Raw genomic sequence first — 20266 nt, 5'->3', positions numbered from 1 at the left:
TGTTTTGCAGCCTCTCCTCTGGGTTTGATATAGACATGTTTAATCAACAGGTTTACCGTGAATGTGAATTGTATTATTCAATGGGTTGGTTAGGCTGACAACACTTCAGATTTAGTTTCCAGAATGGCAAGAAAAGGCAGACTAGACACAATATGACGGACTACAGTGTGTTACTTGGACACAGATGCTCTGTGAATGTTTGTGAATATGTATCCTCAAAGCAGGCAGTAATTGTCATAAGAACTATACAAACAAAATAAAGTAAAAACATCGGTCAAAAGTGTCATGTACTCGTAGGAGCTCTAGTGGACTCACAGTTCTTAATGGGACTACACAGTACACATGCGGACAACCTTTGTGTTTTTGCTAAGGCTAATTAGCTCAGAGACACAACCTGAACATGAAATAGAATAAACTAGAACTGCTGTTTTCAGTAGCCACCCTGCACAGACAGACAGATAGACAGACTCAGTAGCCGTCAACAGGAAACTGGCTGTGCCAGTGCACCAGTCACTACTCTGGCATGCTGAGGTATCTGACAACTAAGGGGTTGGGGGGAGAAGGAGGAGAGTCTGACAAGGACAAATACAGTACATAGATGACGATGACAGAATGACGGCTACTATTTTAAGAGAATAAACACGCCACAGGCAATCAATCACAACGACTTCATGCAACTAAGGTTTTAACAAGTGTGAAAGTTTTACAAACTAGGCTTGATCTCCGCGACGGGGGGCGCCCGAGGCCCCGCAACCTGACTGCCCTCCTTCCCACCAGTCCGCCTACTCCTCCTGCTCCTTTCACTGCCGGAGGCCCTGTCGACCTTAGCCCTTACGGACAAGGCCCCGGCCTCAGCTCTCGAGCCTCTACCAGACCTCGACGAGCGGGAGGGCTGAGAGGGGGCCGACAGAGAGGTGCTCCTGGAGGTGCTGTCTTCCTCGGACTGTTCTCCCTGTGTCTTTTTCTCTTCGTCTGACAGGCGGTCGGCCAGCTTTAGCGTCTCCCCGCTAATGCCCTTAAAGTACTCGATGGTGCGTTTACAAACCTCGCTGGCGTTCTCCCTACTCGTCTCACCTGCCGAGCTAACCTGAGATCTGTTTTTAATGGAGAACCTGGAGGGTAACTGTATGGCTACTCTCTCCCTGGTAGACTGAGCTGTTACCTGCACTGATATTGGGGAGCTGGTTGTGCTGCTCTTTTTAATATCTTTGATTGGGATTCTAGACCTGGGCTCTACTTTGGCAATGACAGGCTCTGCTCTTCTCCTCACCTCAGCCTTGACAACCTGTTTGGGTTTTTGCTTCCCTATTGCTGTGGCTTGTGTACGAAAAGACCACCCTGGCGCTTTGACAGGCAGCCTAGACTTTTGCTGCTTCGTCTCAGCTTCCTTGATGGCTTCACTTTCTCTTTGTTCAGCCTGAACACTGCTTTCTTCTACTCTCTCTACAGAGTCACTACAGAACAAAGCTTCAATCCTACTGGCTTTCTGAAGTGTGGGTTCAGAAGACGACTGCAAATTAAACACCACACTGCCACACTGTATATAGTTAGCCTGCACGCTTGAGGACTCAAGGTTATTGTTGTTATTGCAGTTCTCTGCAGGGTAATCTCTTCTTTCTGACAGCTTTGGGTCTGTGTATCCGCTAGACTGACTCTCCACTGACTGGTTTTCCAAGTTAATGTACTCTGCCATCTGACTTTCTGACATCTCTGCCTTACATTCTTTGAGATCCCCAGAGTCTTTTTTCACTGTAATGGAGACGGCTATTCCCATCTTAATGGGGGTGCGTAATTTGGGGTCAACTTTAGAGGCCGTAATCGTGCATGAGGATGTGATCTCGGCTACAGTGACACCAGAAGGTGCATCGCTACAGCCAGTGCCAGTCTGTGCAGGGCTGCACTTTGCTGATGTGCTGCTGTCTGTGGCAGTCTCTACCTTCACCCCTTCACCCCTCTCCCCTGTTTTTGACTGAGAGGTAACTACCCCCGGACTCTTACCCCCTCTCCCCTTGTCCCCTGATTTCCCATCAGAGGAATGCTCACCAATCTGGAAAAATTGAAGTCTCTCTTCAACAAAGTCCCGCTTGCTCATGTCAATTGCACCACTGCGCGTCATCTCAAACATCTTCCCCTCGTGGAAGGGGAAAGGGTTAGGCTCGCTAGTCGGTGTGCTCTCATCAGTCGGGGTTCTAGCAGGGGTAGTGTCTGGAGTGGTGGCTTGCGACTTGTCATCCACAGACAAACCGAAAGGCTTGGGATCTTCTTCTTTCGCTTTGGCATCAAAAACTCCTTCTCCCCCTTTGCTTGACCAGGGGTCAAAGTCTAAGCCTTTCGTGGCGACAGTTTTGAAGGTAGAGTTTAACTCCTCTTCGAGTTGATAGCCAAAGAAGTTATCTGCAAAGCCTTGTCTATCGCCCTGTCTATCTGGATGTCTTCCCTCGAGAGTGTAGTCTTTTTCATCTCCAATGTTTTGATCTGAGTTTGCTTTCCCATTATCCCCTCCATCCTCACTTGGTGTTTTCTCCTCCTCTATGACTTCAAGCTTTGATTGACTAAAGGAACGATCACATGTCTTGCCGTCATTGGACAGGCTGGATGTCTTAGGGTCTTGTTCACTCAACCCATCATCCTCATCTTGAAGGTCATAGCCATCGAGAGAGTCTATTTCAGTAGCATCTGTGTCATGAGAGAACTCAGTTGTGGCAATGGAGCAGTCTGTGATTGACTGGTCATTTTGCTCCAAGTCTTCCTCCTCTGCTTTTACAATGCCATTAGTACCTGACTCCTTGTTGTTTCCGTTCCTCTCAGGCTTTTTGGGTTTCAGACGCTTCTCTCCTTCCTCCTTCTCCTTCATCTTGAAGGTGTACTTTTTGTTGGGGATGGGATGGAAGATGGACTCATCATCGCTAGAGTTGCTGTCATCTGCTCCAGGGGGAACTGGAGACGGAGGCTGAACCCTGATGATGGGCTCTGCAAGGAGGTGCTGATCATGCTCCTCTTGGAGGTTCACCTCCATCATCTCTGTCTCAGCCTCTGAGGAGGCACAAGACCCCCTCTTCTCAGGGTCAGAATGCTCTGCCTCTAAAGGCGGAGGTGGTGGAAACTCAATGTAAGCGACTCGTTTCTCTTTGGGTCGTTTCAATGTTTCCTGGTTTCTGTTGGAGGGTTCTGATGAGGCAGGCTTGGTTTTCTGTGGCAGAGACTCAGTGTAGATGAAGGTCTTTCCTTCGTCTTCCTCAGACTCCTCTGCTATTGGACTGGGCATGCTGGGCATATATCCAATCACGGAATCTGTCTTTCTGGAGGCAAGGCTCACCTCCTCAGAGCTTGGTGTCTCAGGAGTAACAGGACTCTTGCCAGAGCTGTCCATGAAAGTTACTTGCTCTAGAGTGTCATCCTCTGGGCTGCCTTGAGGAGATGGGGGCTGTTTTTGTTTGACAGTATAAAATGCTCCTCGTGTCTCGTGCACTGTTCGGCTCTCGTGACTCACTATTTTTTGGTACGTTCCCAGAAGCCCAGTTGTTTCTTTTTCATATTGCTTGCCCACTTGGATGCTTACATAAACTGGCAATGGTTTGATGTCTTTGAAACCCTCAGTGACAACTACAGGGGTTATGTTTTCCAAGTATTCTACTTGGTCGCTATCTATACCATTACATACTACAGTTGACTGACTACTATCATAAGAATCTGAGGATTTTTCTACTGATGAGTCGTTTGTAGATTTGTTGGCTTCAGAGCTGCCATGTAACCGATTTCTAGCTAAAGTAGGTATTTGTGATCCTGCCCTTTCACATAGTTTAACAGAGGTATCTAACTTTAATGATGTGGATTGATGATTCTCTGAGAAACTACACGGCATTCTAACAGGAATTTGCGATTCCGAGTTTTTTTTTAGACTACCAGTACGTACATCACTACTATTTGGGTTTTCTCGAACCACAAGCTCTGTGTAAATAGTTTTCTTGGTTGTCTCTTCTTTACTGGTTATTCCATCTCTAAAGCCCTGCAGTTCTCTTTGTGAATTTCTGTCATTGCCATGCGCATCTTGAACTAACGTGTGAGCTAGTTTTGACACTTGCGGTTTATAGTTTCCATTTCCATGACATTCCCAAGTTTTGAAGGACTTTTTTTCTTCCTGTTCATTTCCGTTTGTGTCGTGTTTAGGAGATGAGCATATATACCTATTAGCACTGGGGCTTGGTCCACTAGATCCTCTAACCTCACTTTCTATAACTTTCCTGGTACTTCCTGGACTGTCTGGTGATTTGGGGATATTTGAGCCAGCAAAGACTTGATACACAGGCAGCGTACTTTCCTGGAGTTTTCTTACTGGGGCATTTGATGTTTGTCCCCATTGTGGACCCTTTTCTTGCTTCTGAGCCTCTTGTTCAAATTTTAGCCTAACAGCGCTGACTTTGGAGCATGACATTTGAAATGGTTTAGAAGCGTCACCTGCATTGCCCTGTGAAGTGCCATCACCTGGTTTTCTATTGTCATCATTATACTGTAGCAGCACTCTCCTCTCTGGGCTGCTCGGTAAACTAGCACATTTTCTATCACTAGAGCCAAATCTGTCCCTGAAACGTTCTCTACATTCCTCACCACTGCTCCCATTCTTATAGGTTGATCTTTCAGGACTGCTGTGCGTAGAGCTAGGCCCAGATCGTGTTTCCCTAAAGTCTGACCTGCGGGACTTCTTCTCAGGGGATGAGAGCTCATCGTTCAGTTTCTCCGTCTTATCACGAAAAAACTGAGAGACTTCACTAAGCTTTTCCTCTGCTTCCTTAACAGTTCTGTCTACTCTGTCTTCATACATTAGCTTTTCTCTATTCTGGCTCTGTCTGTCATCAGTGACACGCATCCAAACAGAGTGCTTTGGGCTACCAGGTTCTGAGGAATACTGCAATAATGTTAGTTTGTCAAAGTTATCATCTACATTGGCATTTTGACCTGATTTGTCAATGTTTGATGACCTCAAAATATATTCTTGCCTTGATCCACTAGACCGTTCCTGACTATAACTACTCCTATCTGGGGAGTGAAAATGAGACCTGTCCCTCAAATACTCCTCGGTGTCAGAGTGAGAAGAGTCTGGTTTCTCAGAGAGAAGCATTTTGTCTGCAAAGTTGTAGGACTCCCCTCTGAGTTCTGATGATTCATCATCATTATATTCCACTGACTGCTGGCTGAGAAGCTTCAGGGCTTTGTACGAGTCATCTGCCATGAGCTGTGCAGAGCTTGGACGACTGTCGTCTTCCTGTGACATGGGCGTGTTTACTCTGGAAGACTCTAGGTAACAGGGGAGCGATTCTTCAGGCTCCTCCTCTCCCTGCCGCGACAGTCCACTGTTCCCTTGGTAGAAATACATCTCCTTCTCTGGGTCATTTTTTGTTTCCCGGATGATGACCTCAGTTGGTTCAGTTTTGTTGCCCTTTTCAATGTGAACCTCGATTATTCTTTCAACCTTGGGCTTTGAGTTTATATCCCTCTGCGATGTGTCATCATTGCCGGCCCTGTGCTCAAACAGTCCAGCAAGTTCTCTGGAGGGATCCCTGCCTGACTGGAAAGCTTTCATGATATCATGCACTGACATTGATTCTTCCATCCTCTCGGATGTATTCTCTTTACTCTGGGGTTTGTGGTACACCATTCGGGTGGTAGTCGTGATGTGGGTCTCTTCCTTCACACGCATGCTCTTGCCCATTGAGTCATCGTCTGGGCTGATTTTCATCTGAAATGATTTTGTTTGGTCCACATTGGATGCATTCAGACCTTTGGGTTCTGCATCAGTGTATCGAACTGCCCTTGTATCCTCCATCATTGGTTGCTTGTTATCTTCAGGAGACTCATAACTCCTAATAACACGAACAACCTCAGTCCTTGTCTCAGTGATTACTGGTGGAATATCCTGGAAAAGCGCCTTGGGTCCCATGCCTTCCGCACTCTGTGGGGCAGAGGGTGTCCTTTCACTCCTCGTCTCAAAGCCACTGTCTGAGAGAGGACTCTTGTCCTGGTCATGTGAGATGTCATCTGGAGATTCTAACATGGCGTCAGGCCCAAATAGCACATCTGCTAGTTTACAGAGCTCCTTTTCTGAGGCAGAGGACCGCATGTTTGCGGGTGGCATTTTCAGCTTGTGCTCAGGTTTAAGCATTCGTTTTTGTTTCTCCTCTCCTTCCCTTCTAACCTCATCGGATTTATGCTTTGCATCTGCGGTTTTTGAGATAGAGCCACTGCCAATGTCATTTGTCAAGTAGTCTACTACCTTCAATAGATTAAAATCTCTGTCTGGTATAGTCTTAGTTTTGATTTGAGGAACCACTGTCTCATATCTTGGTGGATAACTCCAGTTGCTTGGCTGGGGATCCACTGGTGCTTGTTTAGAGCACTGTGCCTCATCTGTTTTATTCATTTTAATAGCCGTCTTGCTATCCTTGACCGTGTCCTTGGTCAGTATCTCACTAACTTTGACCAGGTCCTGTTTGACTTTCTCTACAATTCTGCAAGGCTCATCGTCCTCTATTTTAGCCTCTTTGGGAGAGTCAGACTGGAAACCTTTGGAGGCTGAACTTGGTTCTGTTTGCAAGATGTTAGACATCCGTATCAAGTCCTCTTTCATTTCTGCCACGTCCTTCAGTATCTCTTGGCTGGAGGACAGCGGGGATGAGGTGGTGGATTTCAGGGCAGTCGGGGGCATAAATAACGGGGATTTGACAGGTGACAGAGTTCTGGCAAAGGAAGACTGGGCTGAGTTTGTCTCAGCAGGCATAGTTTTTCGAGAGGACGAGAGGGCAGCAGCTGGCGTTGACACTTCAGGGAGCTTTTTAAATTGGGGCTCTGGCAACACATTTATAACCGAATACACTGGGACCGTCATGGTGCCAGATGTGACAGTGGTGGTAGAGTTCGGTGGGGACCTTAGAGTGGCATATAGGGAACTAGAGGCTGAGGATCTTATGGATTGGTAAGATGATGATGCTGAGGAGGACATGGACTTCAGAGTGCCATATCCAGAGGCAGAGCAGGAATTGAAAGTCTTTTCAACCTCGTCAAAGGCTGCATTTACGCTTGTCGTTGCTGCATTGGTGGTTGCCTGTATCCTCTCCTGTAAGCTGCTGGAGAGTAGGGACGTGGGCGAGGAGGAGCGGTACTTTGTAGGGGATACTGTTCCATTGATCAGAGCTGCAGCACTAGGAGGCGTGTTGGATTTAATTGGTGAGGAAAGGGAGGAAAATAGACTTAAGGGGTCTGCATTGGACCGGACAGAGGACAGGCCAGGAACAGTTTTTATAGGAGAGGACGATGCTGTGGTGCCAGTGCCCACCATGACACCCTTGAATGGCAGAGTTGAACTGTACATGTTCAGTGAGGATTTGGGGGAAGCAGGTGGGCTCATGGCGATTGATGACCTCTCTAGCAGACACCCCACACCAGTGGTGATGGGAGAGGTTCTAGAAGACAATGCTGCCAGTCCCTTGATGGAAACGGGGTCCGGAACGCTTCTGACTGGCGATGACAGGAGACTGGGGGTGACCTGAACTGGGTACTGGGTCTGCTGAACTACAGTCTTAATTGGGGATGAAATTGTCCTGTACGACCTGATGGGGGAAGCTACGTCGCTGACTGACTTGATGGAATGGGCCGGTGAGCCGCCTATGTTGGACTTGATGGGGGATGCCGAGGTGATGGACCACACGGACTTCAGTGGAGAGGCATTGGGCGTGTTGGACGATGAACTGGAGTGGGAACCGAACCCAGACTTGGCTTGCTCAGGGACGGAGACAGGAACAGCCGACCACGCCTGATAAGATCTCGTTGAAAAGACAGGTTTGTAAGCGTAGCCAGTAGGCTGTGTTCTCTGCGAGCTCCGATCAGTTGTTTCTTGAATAACCAAACCAAAGATTGAACATAAATTCAACAAAAAAGAATTGAAATAATAAAACAGAAAAACCAGAGAGAGAAAGTTGGCGTCAGTAGGCCAATATTAATCAAAGCAGTAAGAATAATACAATGGTGAATTTATGCAATGTCAATTACTATCTAAACAAAGGTTGGATGAAAAGTGATTGTTTGAGGTCAATGATCTGTCATAAATAGAAAAGATACAAGATAACACATGATGAAGCATATGAGGCAACGAAATGCTTGAGATAGCTAACAGTGGAGAAGAAAATATTAGAAATGTACCAAGACAAACAACAACAACCACTCTAACCATGTGTGACTTTCGATGTGCTTTGTCTGTTTGCCTTTTTGCTACAGTGCCTTTTATATGCTTGGTGCCCTTCATGATCATATGTTTTCAATGCCAAAAATGATCCCACAATCCTTTTGGTAGATTATTGGTGCAATAACTGTCTCAAGGGTTCACTTATTGATTGGTTCACACAAAATGAAAGAAGGCCCTGAACAATCGCAAAGCCCATAAGAGTGAGGTGTTCTTCAAAAAAATGAAAAAGATACAAGAGAATAATTTAGTTTGACACAGGGTTCAAAAACTATTTAAAAAATAATAAATTAACATTTGGATGTTGCAATGCCAGTTGTTTTCCCACAAATGTGATGAGACAACAAAAAACAGGAAAATAAATTTCACAAAATGGAGAGGGTCTGCAAAGTATAAGACACAGTAAACCATGCAAGTGTTGTCGTGGATGGATATGAATCATGACGTCTATGATGACAGTATGGAAAGTGCTCATAATTCTACACTATGGATGTATGGATATATCATAAAGGCAATATCTTACACTGCATATGAAGTTGTACAACGTTTCTGAAAGTAAAGATGTTAAACTCACTCGCTGCAGGGTCGGTCAGATAGCTGTAGCGCTTACGCAAAGCTAAGGAGGCAAAGGTATGACGTCGGTCTGGTTTTTCAGTCTGCAACAACAAAAACAACAAAATATGTTTTAACATAAAATATAGATTGGATTTAAAGGCCAAAAAGGTATCTTCCCTTTTTTCACACTACTGCCAGAATTTCTCCCATTTTGTGGTTTTGAAATAAAATCAAGATGATGCATTTAGATTTTCTGAAGTTCATGTTGTTGAGATAGTAGGCACTGTAGGTGATTGTGTTGTAAGTCACCTTCGGCTGATGACTCAAATATCCATGCTTTCCTCTGATTGGATAGATTAAGTGTTACATTGGTGGTGCGATTTAAAGTGTATTTATCTGTCTAATTTTGAAGAAACACATGCAATATGTGATTATTAGATTTGGAGAACTCTGGTGAGATGTCCACAAGCTGACACTGAGAATGCACCTGATCTCTAAAATAAATGATTTAAAGAGGACTCACTCCATTAGTCATGGATGAATGTTCTTTTGAGATCATGAGACGCAATGTAAATGAAGGAAAACACTCTGAGATATAGCTATAAAACATGAAACATTCATGTCATCTTTTGCTGACTAGGTTATGTTGAGTTTTCCTCATGCAACGAATAACTCATTGGTCTTGTATAGGTGTGAACAAAACATTGGCAGAAGATGGCTGAAACCACAACTAAGCTAGAGTACTATGCACTACGGCGCGGTTTATCCTCTTCTATCTGCCATTCCGAAAGCACTGTATGTCACGCTCTCTGAAAATAGTGTGGAGGGATGGTGTTTCCTACTAGCCTACCTACTGAACACATATGGAAAGAAAGATATGGAAAATAAGCCAGGGTGTGGTACACAAATTGCTCCACTTGGCTTGGGATGAGGACAATAATAATGAAACCCGTTGAATTGAACTGTCATTCATGCATTACACAAAGTCACTTGACTTCTAAACAATGATATAGATCCATGTTGGCTGCAGAAGCCTCTATATATCATCAGTCAAATAACAATAATCACCACACATTCATATACACTATTGATGCTAGCGTTCACAATAATAAAGCAACGGAAAAACCTCAAAGCAGTCCATGCGATGAACAATCATGTGTTTACCTCATCATCAGGATCAGACTCCATCATGTCCTGTTTGTTCCCAAGATGCATTGCAGAGAAGGGGAAAGATGACACAATGACAGCGGGTGGTTTATAATGGGTGTGGTTGGAAATAAACATCAGGAAATGAAAATGTAGCAGCTGAGGGCAGCAAACCAAATGGGCTTGGACAAAACCATAGAATGAAATAGTCCACAGCCCACCAAAGATCCAGAAAAGCAGCAAAAAGCACAGCAATGTAATTCAGAGTTTTTGAACACCACATAGAGAAATGCCTCCATAATGTAGGTCTATTACTCTCCCACAATCTGAGCCAGGCAAATGAGGAATATCATGTGTATGACTGAATGTGTGTTTTGTGGGGGAATATAATTGGCATTGACAATAAAAGACACAAGCAGCAGGCATTCTAACCAAACGGAGGTCAACCTCTCCACTCGGGCATCGCTGCTGTTACTGTACTCGGTCATTCAATTCATTTACATGAGGATGACATGATATGGCCCAGAGAAGATATCATTCTAATATCCACATACCTTCTTATGAGTTGGCAGTGTGATATTCAAATTGCATATGGCAGTCTGTGGAAGACCTTTAGTGGTTTTCGGCTCTTTCAAAAATGAGAGTCGACCACATGGTTCTTGGCCCATGTCTCTGACCTAAGGATCAACAACACATGTCCAATAAAAACATTAATTGATTTCTATACAAGATATACAATAGAGTAGATCAGGGCTATTCAATTCTGGTCCTGGAGGGCCAAAACACTTCTGTTTGTTGTTTCTACCTGGAAGTTAATTGCACTCATGTGATGTCCTAGGTCTGAATCAGTCCCTGATTAGAAGGAGAGGATTAAAACCTTACGTGTTTCGGCCCTCCAGGACCGACATTGAACAGCCCTAGAGTAGACTGACATTCTTTTTTTTGGTGCTTAAAAAAGTAATACGTGCTAAAAATGGAAATGAGCATTAGAGCTTACAACATGTCAGTAGGTTTGAAGGACGATCAAACTCTGGCATACCTCTATAATAGAAAAGTGTGGCCTTATTACATATAAGAAGAGGAGGAAAATGTGACGCTACCTTCACATTGAAAGGAAGCCGGTTCTCTTTGAAAGAGAAGAAGTTGAAGATCAGCTGCTGCCCACTCTTGATAAGAGGAGATAAGTTGCCATAGCAATCCACATGGATAGGCTTGCCCTCCAAGACCTGTAAAATCATTATCAACAAGAGCATGTCAATTCAGATAAACCCTGTATCTGTGACCTGTGTCAACATATTTTGTGCATGTGTGCGGACGAGTGTGCTGGTGCAAGTCAGACCCACCTCAATGTCTTTGCTCCTGGCCACCTCTTCAAAGTTCTCCTGTTGTTCCAGAGTCTTGTCCACCTTGTCGTCCGTCATGCAGAAGCAGCGGAGGCGTGACTCCACAGGATCGTTCATCTTTGCAAACACCACAAACTTGGCCAGATACGGCACACAGATCAGCTCCCGGTATAGCTGAGAGGCCAGACCGACCGTCTCAGGAATCTGGTGACAGTCTGCAAGCCAGAACCTGGAGGTAAGGAAGAAACAGAGGGTAAAGCTTAATATGTTGAAGCCAACCAGTGTCTTTTTGGCAAGAGCTTGGTTGATGGGGCCATAAACATTATAATGCATAAAAAAGCTTCACAAAACATTGTTGATAACTACTGACCTAAATCCACAGACTTGCCAATGAGCGGATGGCTACACTTTCAATAGAGAGGCCGTATTATAGCTTACTCTTGGAGTAAGAATAATTGGTGCTTACTACATCAAATGACATGTAATGTGTAGATGGGTGATAGTATATTGCTCTGAGCTGAAATGTTCACCTCCATTCTATGCACAAAAATAGTCACTGCATATTTCAAATCTCCATGTTTATCAAATCAGAGGACAGTCTGCAGTCTAGCAACCCTCTCAATGAAGGTCTAAGGTGTAAATCATATCAGTTTGGTCTGACATTGAAAAGTGCTGAGGCACATGACTAAAATAATCTACTGACTAAAGCCAAGCAGTGCTCTCTGGTAATATCAGGTTCTACACCAGCCACATGCTTCCCGTCCTGTTAGAACTCACAGGACCTTATTTACAGTAACCCAGAATTCACTGTGGCCACTTAGTTAGGACTTGTCAGCGAGGTAAATCAACACCTGGGTAGCGTGTTAACTGGTTGGGAGCATGTGAGAAAGCATGGCCTTACCTGGCCGACACGTTTGTGGTGAAGGAAACGCAGTCTGTGACGAAGGACAGCGGAGTGGTCCCTGTTATGTCCTCCCACTGGGCAGGAGATGTTCCACCTGGATGGAAAACCACGAGAAAAGACAAATCCCCATCCCTGGTTAGCCTCTTTTCCACTTACTGCAAACCCTGTCCTCCCATCCTGTCTCCAAGTAGGAGTGAACCTTGTTATCATTGAAGGTCTGAACCAATTTCAATGGAGGTATGTTCTCAGCCACAGAGGTTGTTCAAAACATGGACTTGCCTGTGATGCTGCAGAGGAGGCGCAGGCAGGGGGTGGAGTCTCCCCTGGGTCCACTGGGGTGGCCCTCTGCCGATCGGGGCGGTACAGGGATCGTCATGGTAATGGGCTTGTGGAACTTCCTCCTCCTGGGCTCCACGGTAACGATAGGGCTGAAGGTGGCCCTGTTGCCGAGGAGATTCCTCACCATGTCATCTGGGACGGGCTGAGCCTGAAGGTAAGGGGGAAAGGAGGGATAAAAGAAGTGAATTAATGTTCTCTCATTTGTTTTAATTAGCATAATACATGTAGTACTGAGAAAAGCCATTATCGTTTACAAGAATGTCATGTCAAAAAATTGCAATAGAATGAAAGTAGCCAACACATCATGAACCAAAACCATGCTCTTAGCCAAAACGTTGGGAAATTAGGTCAAAGCTTTAAGCTTAACACAAAACAGAGACTAAAGGAGTTCTTAAACAGTACAGCTAACTGATTGACTTGGTGTTCAGACCTGCAGGCCAACGCGTATCTTTTTGGTGAGCGCCCCCTGTGGGAAGGAGGCCTGGACCATGGGCATAGTCAGGCTAGTCAGAGTCCCACCCTCTGGACCCATGTGGTTACTCTCCTGCTTGATCCTGGACACCACCGCAAAGTACTGGGGGAAGTCCCTGGTGATGATCCGACAGATCCGCTTCTTCTCCAGCTCAGCATTGCTGTCCAGTTCTGTTGGAAAACACATGAACAAACATAAATGGATGAAGGATATTCAATAAGTTCTGTATGTGTGAATGACGAAGGAATGATTGGATGTGTCAGAGAGGGTATTCAATTACATTAGCAATGTTGACCTGTGTGTAACGTACCTTCGTCCATCCCGTTGAGAATGTCTGTGATGTCACTTGGATGGCAGTCGTATTGGTGTTCCTTCCATGTGTCCCCGTTGTCGCTCCTCAGCACGATCAGTTCCCTCTCCTTTCCCCTCATGGAGCCGAAATGAGGAATCTCCACGATCACAGGTCTAGAATGGAGCAGAACACCCAGAGCTAGTTCAGAGCCCCCATAGAGCCAAAATGGTGGATCTTCACATTCAAACAGCAAAAATGAAATAGACTTCCGTGGCTTCGGGAAGGGAAAAACCTACCCCAGAAACTGGGCTCCTGCGGGGCCGACCTCCACCAGCCGGCTGACCAGGCCCTCTCCCTCCACCATGGGTGGGGGGTAGGCCAGCTTGTGCCTCTTGGCCAGGCGGCAGGTGATGCGGGTGGGAGCCGTGCACTTCCGGGGCGGGATGATGATACGCATGCCGTTGCTTCGACTTCCTCTCATGGAACCCCCACGGGCATCCACCATGAAGCTGACCAGGAATCTGCCGGCGCAGAAATACAAATATTAGACCAGGAAGGGGGAAGCGGGAAAAGAGAGGCCATAACCACTGACACGTGAGACGGACGAATCCCATGCTGTGACCACCTTACACCCAAACACTCCGAAAAGAGAGAGAGAGAGAGAGAGAGACAGAGATAGGATATGGTGCTTCGAAATCTTCAAACTTGGCAGATCTCACCTCTGACACTTAACGATGTCTTAGAACAACCTTTAAGACACTGAATCTGTAAAGAACTAAGAGGTGATGTAATAGAGGGTAAAGGGGAGTTTCCTGCCAAGATCAATCCCTCTGAAGCAGTGATTAGTGACTGATATTAAACACCTTCACAAATGTTTCACCCCAAGTAGAAACTAAATTAATTCACAAATGAAAGAATGTGTTTAATACATGATGTGTTACATTCTAATAAATAAATGCAGTTTGGGCATCCCATGAATTGTGGAAACTGGTACGGGTAGTAGTAAGCTATTAGTAGAGCAAACAAGGGAACGCTAAAGTGAAATGCCTGGTATAGTATGCCAGCTGTTAAGGTGCAATAAAGCCATTAAACCTTACCTAAGATAAAGGCACTATAATAAAGATGGTGCACATGGCTGATCTGGCTGAGTTGTTACAAGAATAGTCTCTAACCTAACACCACACACAATGTTATGTACAGTGCAGTGGGATATTTGACTGTCTACATAGTACTGTATGTTTGCCTAAGCTCGGCATCGTCTGTGTTCACTCGGCAGGCCTCCTCATACATTTTCAAGGGGCTTTATCCATATATGCAATGTCAGAGGCACCTTAGTGAGAAAATCCCAAACACATCACTAGTACTACAGCGCAGATGAGAGACCAGACCGCACAGATGACACGAGCACAGAGAGCAAAGAGGAAATAGTGGAAACTATGACATCACGGTGACATCACCAGACACAATCATCACCTGGAGTCATACTGAGGGAGCGGGGAGGACAAGCTGCAAAATAAAAACCAAAACAGTGCAGGAGGCAAAAATATTGTTTTAGTAATACAGCACAATCAATTTAGTTTTTCAGGGTCTGACGTATTTCGTCATGTAAGGCAAAGGAAAGGATGAAAAGGGTGGGACAGAAATCAAAGAGAACTGGAAAAATGGAGGGCATTGGAAGGGGTAGAAATGAATAAACGCTTATGGCATAACAGATAACAGAAAAAGGATTGTATAACAAAAAGGACAAGACAGATTCCTGCACATACACTTCATCATATGCACTTCACATGAAATTCTAAGCAAACACTGCAGGGTTCATTTGAAAGACCAAAGTTCACTTTTACAACAGCGATTGGCCTAGCTTGTATTCAAATGAAAGCAACTAGAAAGGAAGACGTCATCTTTCCACTCAACCCCGGTTCATGAGCCCTGACAAAACCCTAAATACGGTATCTTCCATCTGTACTGAGCCCAGGGCAGGACATTGGACTGTCAAGTACATTTCCAATAAAACTAAATCATGTAGTCTACAGTGTAAGTCCATTACTATTCATTCATCCCTGCGGCTCAGCAAATGAAAATTTCACAACAGACTGCAGAAAGGAGAACCTCATAACAGTTTTTCACTGCAGACAACTGCTAGCTGGGTCTTTCTTGGGCTGGTGAAATGGAGTATGTAGAGTAACATTCTCCTGTGTCTGAATTAGCTGTAGTCTGGCATGGCTGGAGCTAACCGTGGCTGGGTGTCAGACTGTCTGGCAGAGGCCTGGTTCTTACCCTGAGTGAATGGGGCTGGACACAGTGTTACTGTGATCTATTGTGTCTGGGGTCCAGCTGTAGCGCCTCAGACACTCTGCATCGTAGTCCCGGGTTACAGCCAGGTGCTGTGAAAGAGCACATGCAGGAGGAGGGTCAACGGGTGAGTTATGAAGGAGACTTAATGGTTTACGAGCTAACCTGACGGTGACACTCACTGATCTACAGACAGACAGATGAAGTGATACCTTTTGTGACCGTCTACATTTCTAACACACAACAAGAGAATAAAACACCTTAGCCCTACAGACAAGTGATCTAACAGGACTCATACAGTCTCACAGAAACATGTTATTGTCATCTAAAACATTCAACAACACTTCAATGAAACATGCAAAATATGATTATCCATTTAACCACAACAAGTCGCAAAAGTCCAAATGAAACAATCATTTGTTTGTACAAAAATGAATCATGGGAATTTACAGTGACCAGAAGTCGCATGGGAAAATAAACAACTATTTACCTCACTGAGATGAGGACCAATGAATGGAATGAGAATTTCAGAGCTAAAACAAACAAACATGATTGAAACCAGAGAGATGGTCATAGAGCATGAGCAGAGCGAGGTAACCCTCTATTAACGTCATCATGTACCTTATTGAGAGGGTCAATCAAGTAGGAAAGGTCTTTAAAGACACTCTGAAGCTTTAGAGGGCAGATGAGAAATCACAAATGGGACTTGAAGAGCCTTGAGATTTTTCTACCAGTCCCTACCCACTGGGCACACGTTGTCTATTCCACGTTGGTTCAACGTATTTCATTGAAATTACATGGAAACAACTTCAATTCAACCAATGTGTGCCCAGTGGGCAGTCATTGGCTAACAACTCATACATGGAGAAGAGGTTGCAGTAGCTTTTACCACAAGATTGTCTTTAGCAAAGAGTGGCCTGTTAAGGTTTCATAAAGACAATCTTATTTCTGGACAGTAGATCTGATAGTGCCACAAACATCACAAAACACCAAGAATGCAACATGTGATCACCATAATGAAACAGATAAACGACAGAGTGTTCTATGATGCCTCAAGCCGTGGAAAAAGCACAGGACACGTCGCTTTAATCCGTTTTTACGACCAAGTTTGAGGAAACAAATGTTTTACTATTTGAGAAAACAAGATTTTACACGCATTCCAATACAAGGCTCCTCTTTCACCCAACATCTTTGCTTACATTGCAAGAGAGGTAGTGGAAGTTGTGCATATTTTCGCTTCTATAGTCACGATTCTCTGGAATTTGTTTGTCGAACATGATGTCAGTGAAGTTGCAAATATTATTTACGGTACATCAGGTTAATGTTCCTGTTTTAGATCCTGCACAGCGATCACCAAAACAGGACAAATCAGGACACTGCAGTTTGGTTTTCCCAAGGCAGATAGAAACCTTCAGTGGCCACAGGGAAGCTTGAAACAGCTCTTACAGAAAATGTCCTACATGGACTCAGCACTACAAGTGCTCAACATAAACCAAAATAACAAAAAAGCCCAAAATAGGCACTGGAAATAAACTGTTACCACAATCCAGGTGGAGGCCAAATCCATCATTGACCCCATCTCAGAGTTCACATAAAAATGTTAATCGTCTCATGCAATACCCAGAAAGAGAGCGAGGAGAAGAGAGGCAAAAGAGAGAGACCACAGAAAAAGAGATACAAGAAAGGACTAAAGGAATGTTAGGAGGACGTACCGTGTCCTTGGTCGGGGCGAGGATCTCCTCTATCATCATGCTGTCTCGCGCGTAGGAGCTGCGGTTGAGGGTGTTGGACCTATCCGAACTGAAGGAGCGGAGGCTGGGGTGTTTAAATGTTACCACGCAACACAGCGGGTGACAATGAACAGCAGGCCCAAACCAAAAGAAAAGCAAAAGTAAAACAAATCCATTACTACATGCAACCTCCAGGGAACTGAATCGCACTGTACAACGTACCGTATATAGTGCAGAGCAAGATTAGAGTCCCACAGCTGGGGATAGACGCATAGGTAGGAGTTATTCAGAGATGGAAATGAGAGTGAGGTCAGTCAGTTTTAACAGAGAGAGAGAGAGAGAGAGAGAGAGAGATAAAGGAGTTGTAGGTGTGTCTGTTTATCACAAACACAGACATAAGAGGTCAAATAGAGTCTGACTAGATGTTTCAGAGAGGACACAGGATGAAGAATCACTTTTGATCTACTAACAAACAATAAGGTGGTAACTATACACTACATAAAGTATGGAACTAACTCAATTCAATAACTAAAACATCCAGATTCGTTATGGTTATTAAATAAAGATTTAGTTGTAACGGTCCCTAAAAATAATCTCAAACTACTTTGAAGAATCCTATTTCGTATTCAGTTAAAGTAATGTAGCTCATTCAATTAAATATTTGTTTTAGGACGGGCAAAGTTCTGTGTCTTTAAATTCTCAAATGACTTGGATCGGCAGGTAGGGCGGCAGGCAATTCACACATCCGTAATAAAACACACCTGCACGTGTGAAATATGACAAATATAAGCACCCACCAAATGTGTATTATTTATGTGTGTTAGTTTGGGTGCTACAGAGATGATGGTCCTCTGTCTTACTGCATTCTGCAGTGCTGTGCTGTGTTCCTAGTGTTGCAGACATGCTGACTGAATGCATTCTGCAGTGCTGTGCTGTGTTCCTAGTGTTGCAGACATGCTGACTGAATGCATTCTGCAGTGCTGTGCTGTGTTCCTAGTGTTGCAGACATGCTGACTGAATGCATTCTGCAGTGCTGTGCTGTGTTCCTAGTGTTGCAGACATACTGACTGAATGCATTCTGCAGTGCTGTGCTGTGTTCCTAGTGTTGCAGACATACTGACTGAATGCATTCTGCTGACTGAATGCATTCTGCAGTGCTGTGCTGTGTTCCTAGTGTTGCAGACATACTGACTGAATGCAGTTGGTTGCTCCCCTTTGGCTTTTTCTCAAATTCTTCTTACTTGATTGTTTTAAAAGGTCCAACGCAGCCGTTTTTTTTATCCAACTATCAAATCCTTTCTGGTTAACAATTAAGTACCTTAATGTGATTGTTTTTAATTAAAATGGTCAAACAGTAACAAAAATAGCTTGTTAGCGAAGAGCAATTTCTTAATCAAGAATTTTGCTAGGAATGTCTGGGAGTGGTCTGAGTGGGAGAAAAAAAAATTCTGAGAGTCGTCTGGGTGTAAAAAAACACATCTGAGTGAAAAACTAGCTGTTATTGACAGAGTGGTTTGGAACTCTTTCTTATTGGTCTATTAACTAATTTACCGACTGGTGATGTCACCAGGCAGGCCAAAACTCCATCCCACCAAAACAGGCAGAAATTTCAAGTGGTCTTTCAAACAGCTCTTACACTAAAAGAGCATTATCATAATTTCCACAATTTCAGAGAATTATTCCAACCTCATAGTGTGGAAATATATATAAAACACAGGAAAACACGTTTTTTGATTGCACTGGGCCTTTAAACAATGTAGCCATGTTCTTTTAGAATAAATGTGTGTTTAACCTAGTCACGAGTGTGGGACTGCACTGTGTATGTGTGTGTGTGGAGAAAGGGAGCGCAAAAACGCAGAGCTCAGCGTGTTTGAGTGAGCATGCTATTCAGCACAGAGAGAAGCCCTTTATTCAACACTGCAGCTGAAGTTTCTAAGCAACTCCACTCAGCCTGAATGGTCTGGCATCCCAAACCTGCTTTGCCTACTCTCTCTGTGTTGCTGCCTGTGTTTGCTCTTCACAATTATCCTCCCTCCCTCTTTATTACCCCTTCATCTCTTTCCTCCTCTCCCCCAATCTTTCTCTTGCCAATTCAATTCCATTTTGTTTTATTTGTGCAGAGTTGCATCACAGTTACATTTTCATGGGTGCACTTACCAGAAGTCTCCTCTCTTTTCCTTCGCTCCCTCCCTCCCTCCCCCCTTACTCTCTCCTTCCGGCTTCTTTCTGTACCATTTCATGCCTCTCAGTGGCTTTGATCAATCTGCCTCTATCCCTCACCCCTTCCCTCGTTGCTATTCTAAACACTGCCTATTTCTCTCAATGCATTCTGCTTTCTCTCACCATCTCTATTTCACTCTGTGTCTCTCCACATAGCCTACATTTTAAGATGAAGCAGTGTTATTTGATCAGGAAAGAAAGTTAACATTTGCTTATCTGTGTCAGTTTAAAGAGTTGGTTGTGCGGATGATTGCTCTGTCATTCATCATATAGATCCAAGGTAAAGTGTGTGTGTGTGTGTGTGTGTGTGTGTGTGTGTGTGTGTGTGTGTATACGCGTCGGTCAGTTAGGTCAATGCGGGATTTTTAGACAACAAGCCATTGAGGCCTTGAAGTTTCCATCTCTGCATACCAGAATGGGTCATTTTAAGGATTATAAGCAATACTGTTTGATTGATACTGATTGAAAATGGACTGAAACATATTGATCCCTGGAAGTTACATAAAGTGACACCTTCAAAGAAATTATAAAGGGGAGGGTGTCACCTTGAACCACACCATACAAAAAGATGGGTTAATCAACTCTAACCAAAGCACCTGTCATTATTAAGACATAACACAAAACAGTCACATTCATTTTCTCATGTACTCTACTCATAACTTGTATTAAATATTACTTGCTTTATTTGCAAATGATGAGGGGTTTATATTGACTGATGAGAAAATAAGGTGATGAAAAATATT

General features: G+C 44.3%; 1 protein-coding gene across 9 annotated transcripts in view; it reads right to left on the bottom strand.

The window, feature by feature from the left end:
• The window catches only part of ank3a (ankyrin 3a), a 114353-nt gene that overhangs the window by 14023 nt on the left and 80064 nt on the right, over positions 1–20266 (bottom strand). For 3 of the 9 annotated variants that reach the window (XM_029752555.1, XM_029752563.1, XM_029752561.1), the window contains 13 exons: positions 17286–17388; positions 15559–15665; positions 13578–13802; positions 13300–13454; positions 12948–13159; positions 12458–12665; positions 12176–12272; positions 11275–11503; positions 11032–11157; positions 10486–10608; positions 9950–9979; positions 8805–8886; positions 712–7884 (listed from right to left, as the gene is read on the bottom strand). In XM_029752555.1, the coding sequence (XP_029608415.1) occupies positions 712–7884; positions 8805–8886; positions 9950–9979; positions 10486–10608; positions 11032–11157; positions 11275–11503; positions 12176–12272; positions 12458–12665; positions 12948–13159; positions 13300–13454; positions 13578–13802; positions 15559–15665; positions 17286–17388 (8870 nt within the window). Of the gene's footprint in view, positions 1–711; positions 7885–8804; positions 8887–9949; positions 9980–10485; positions 10609–11031; positions 11158–11274; positions 11504–12175; positions 12273–12457; positions 12666–12947; positions 13160–13299; positions 13455–13577; positions 13803–14754; positions 14788–15558; positions 15666–17285; positions 17389–20266 lie in introns of all 9 variants that reach the window. The other 6 variants (XM_029752559.1, XM_029752562.1, XM_029752560.1 and 3 more) reach the window with 4 other exon arrangements.

This window comes from Salmo trutta, chromosome 5 (genome assembly GCF_901001165.1).
Source record: "Salmo trutta chromosome 5, fSalTru1.1, whole genome shotgun sequence".
In the NCBI taxonomy this organism is placed as follows: Eukaryota; Metazoa; Chordata; class Actinopteri; order Salmoniformes; family Salmonidae; genus Salmo; species Salmo trutta.
Note: the sequence above shows the minus strand (reverse complement) of the source record. Positions and strands in the feature narration are given on the sequence as shown.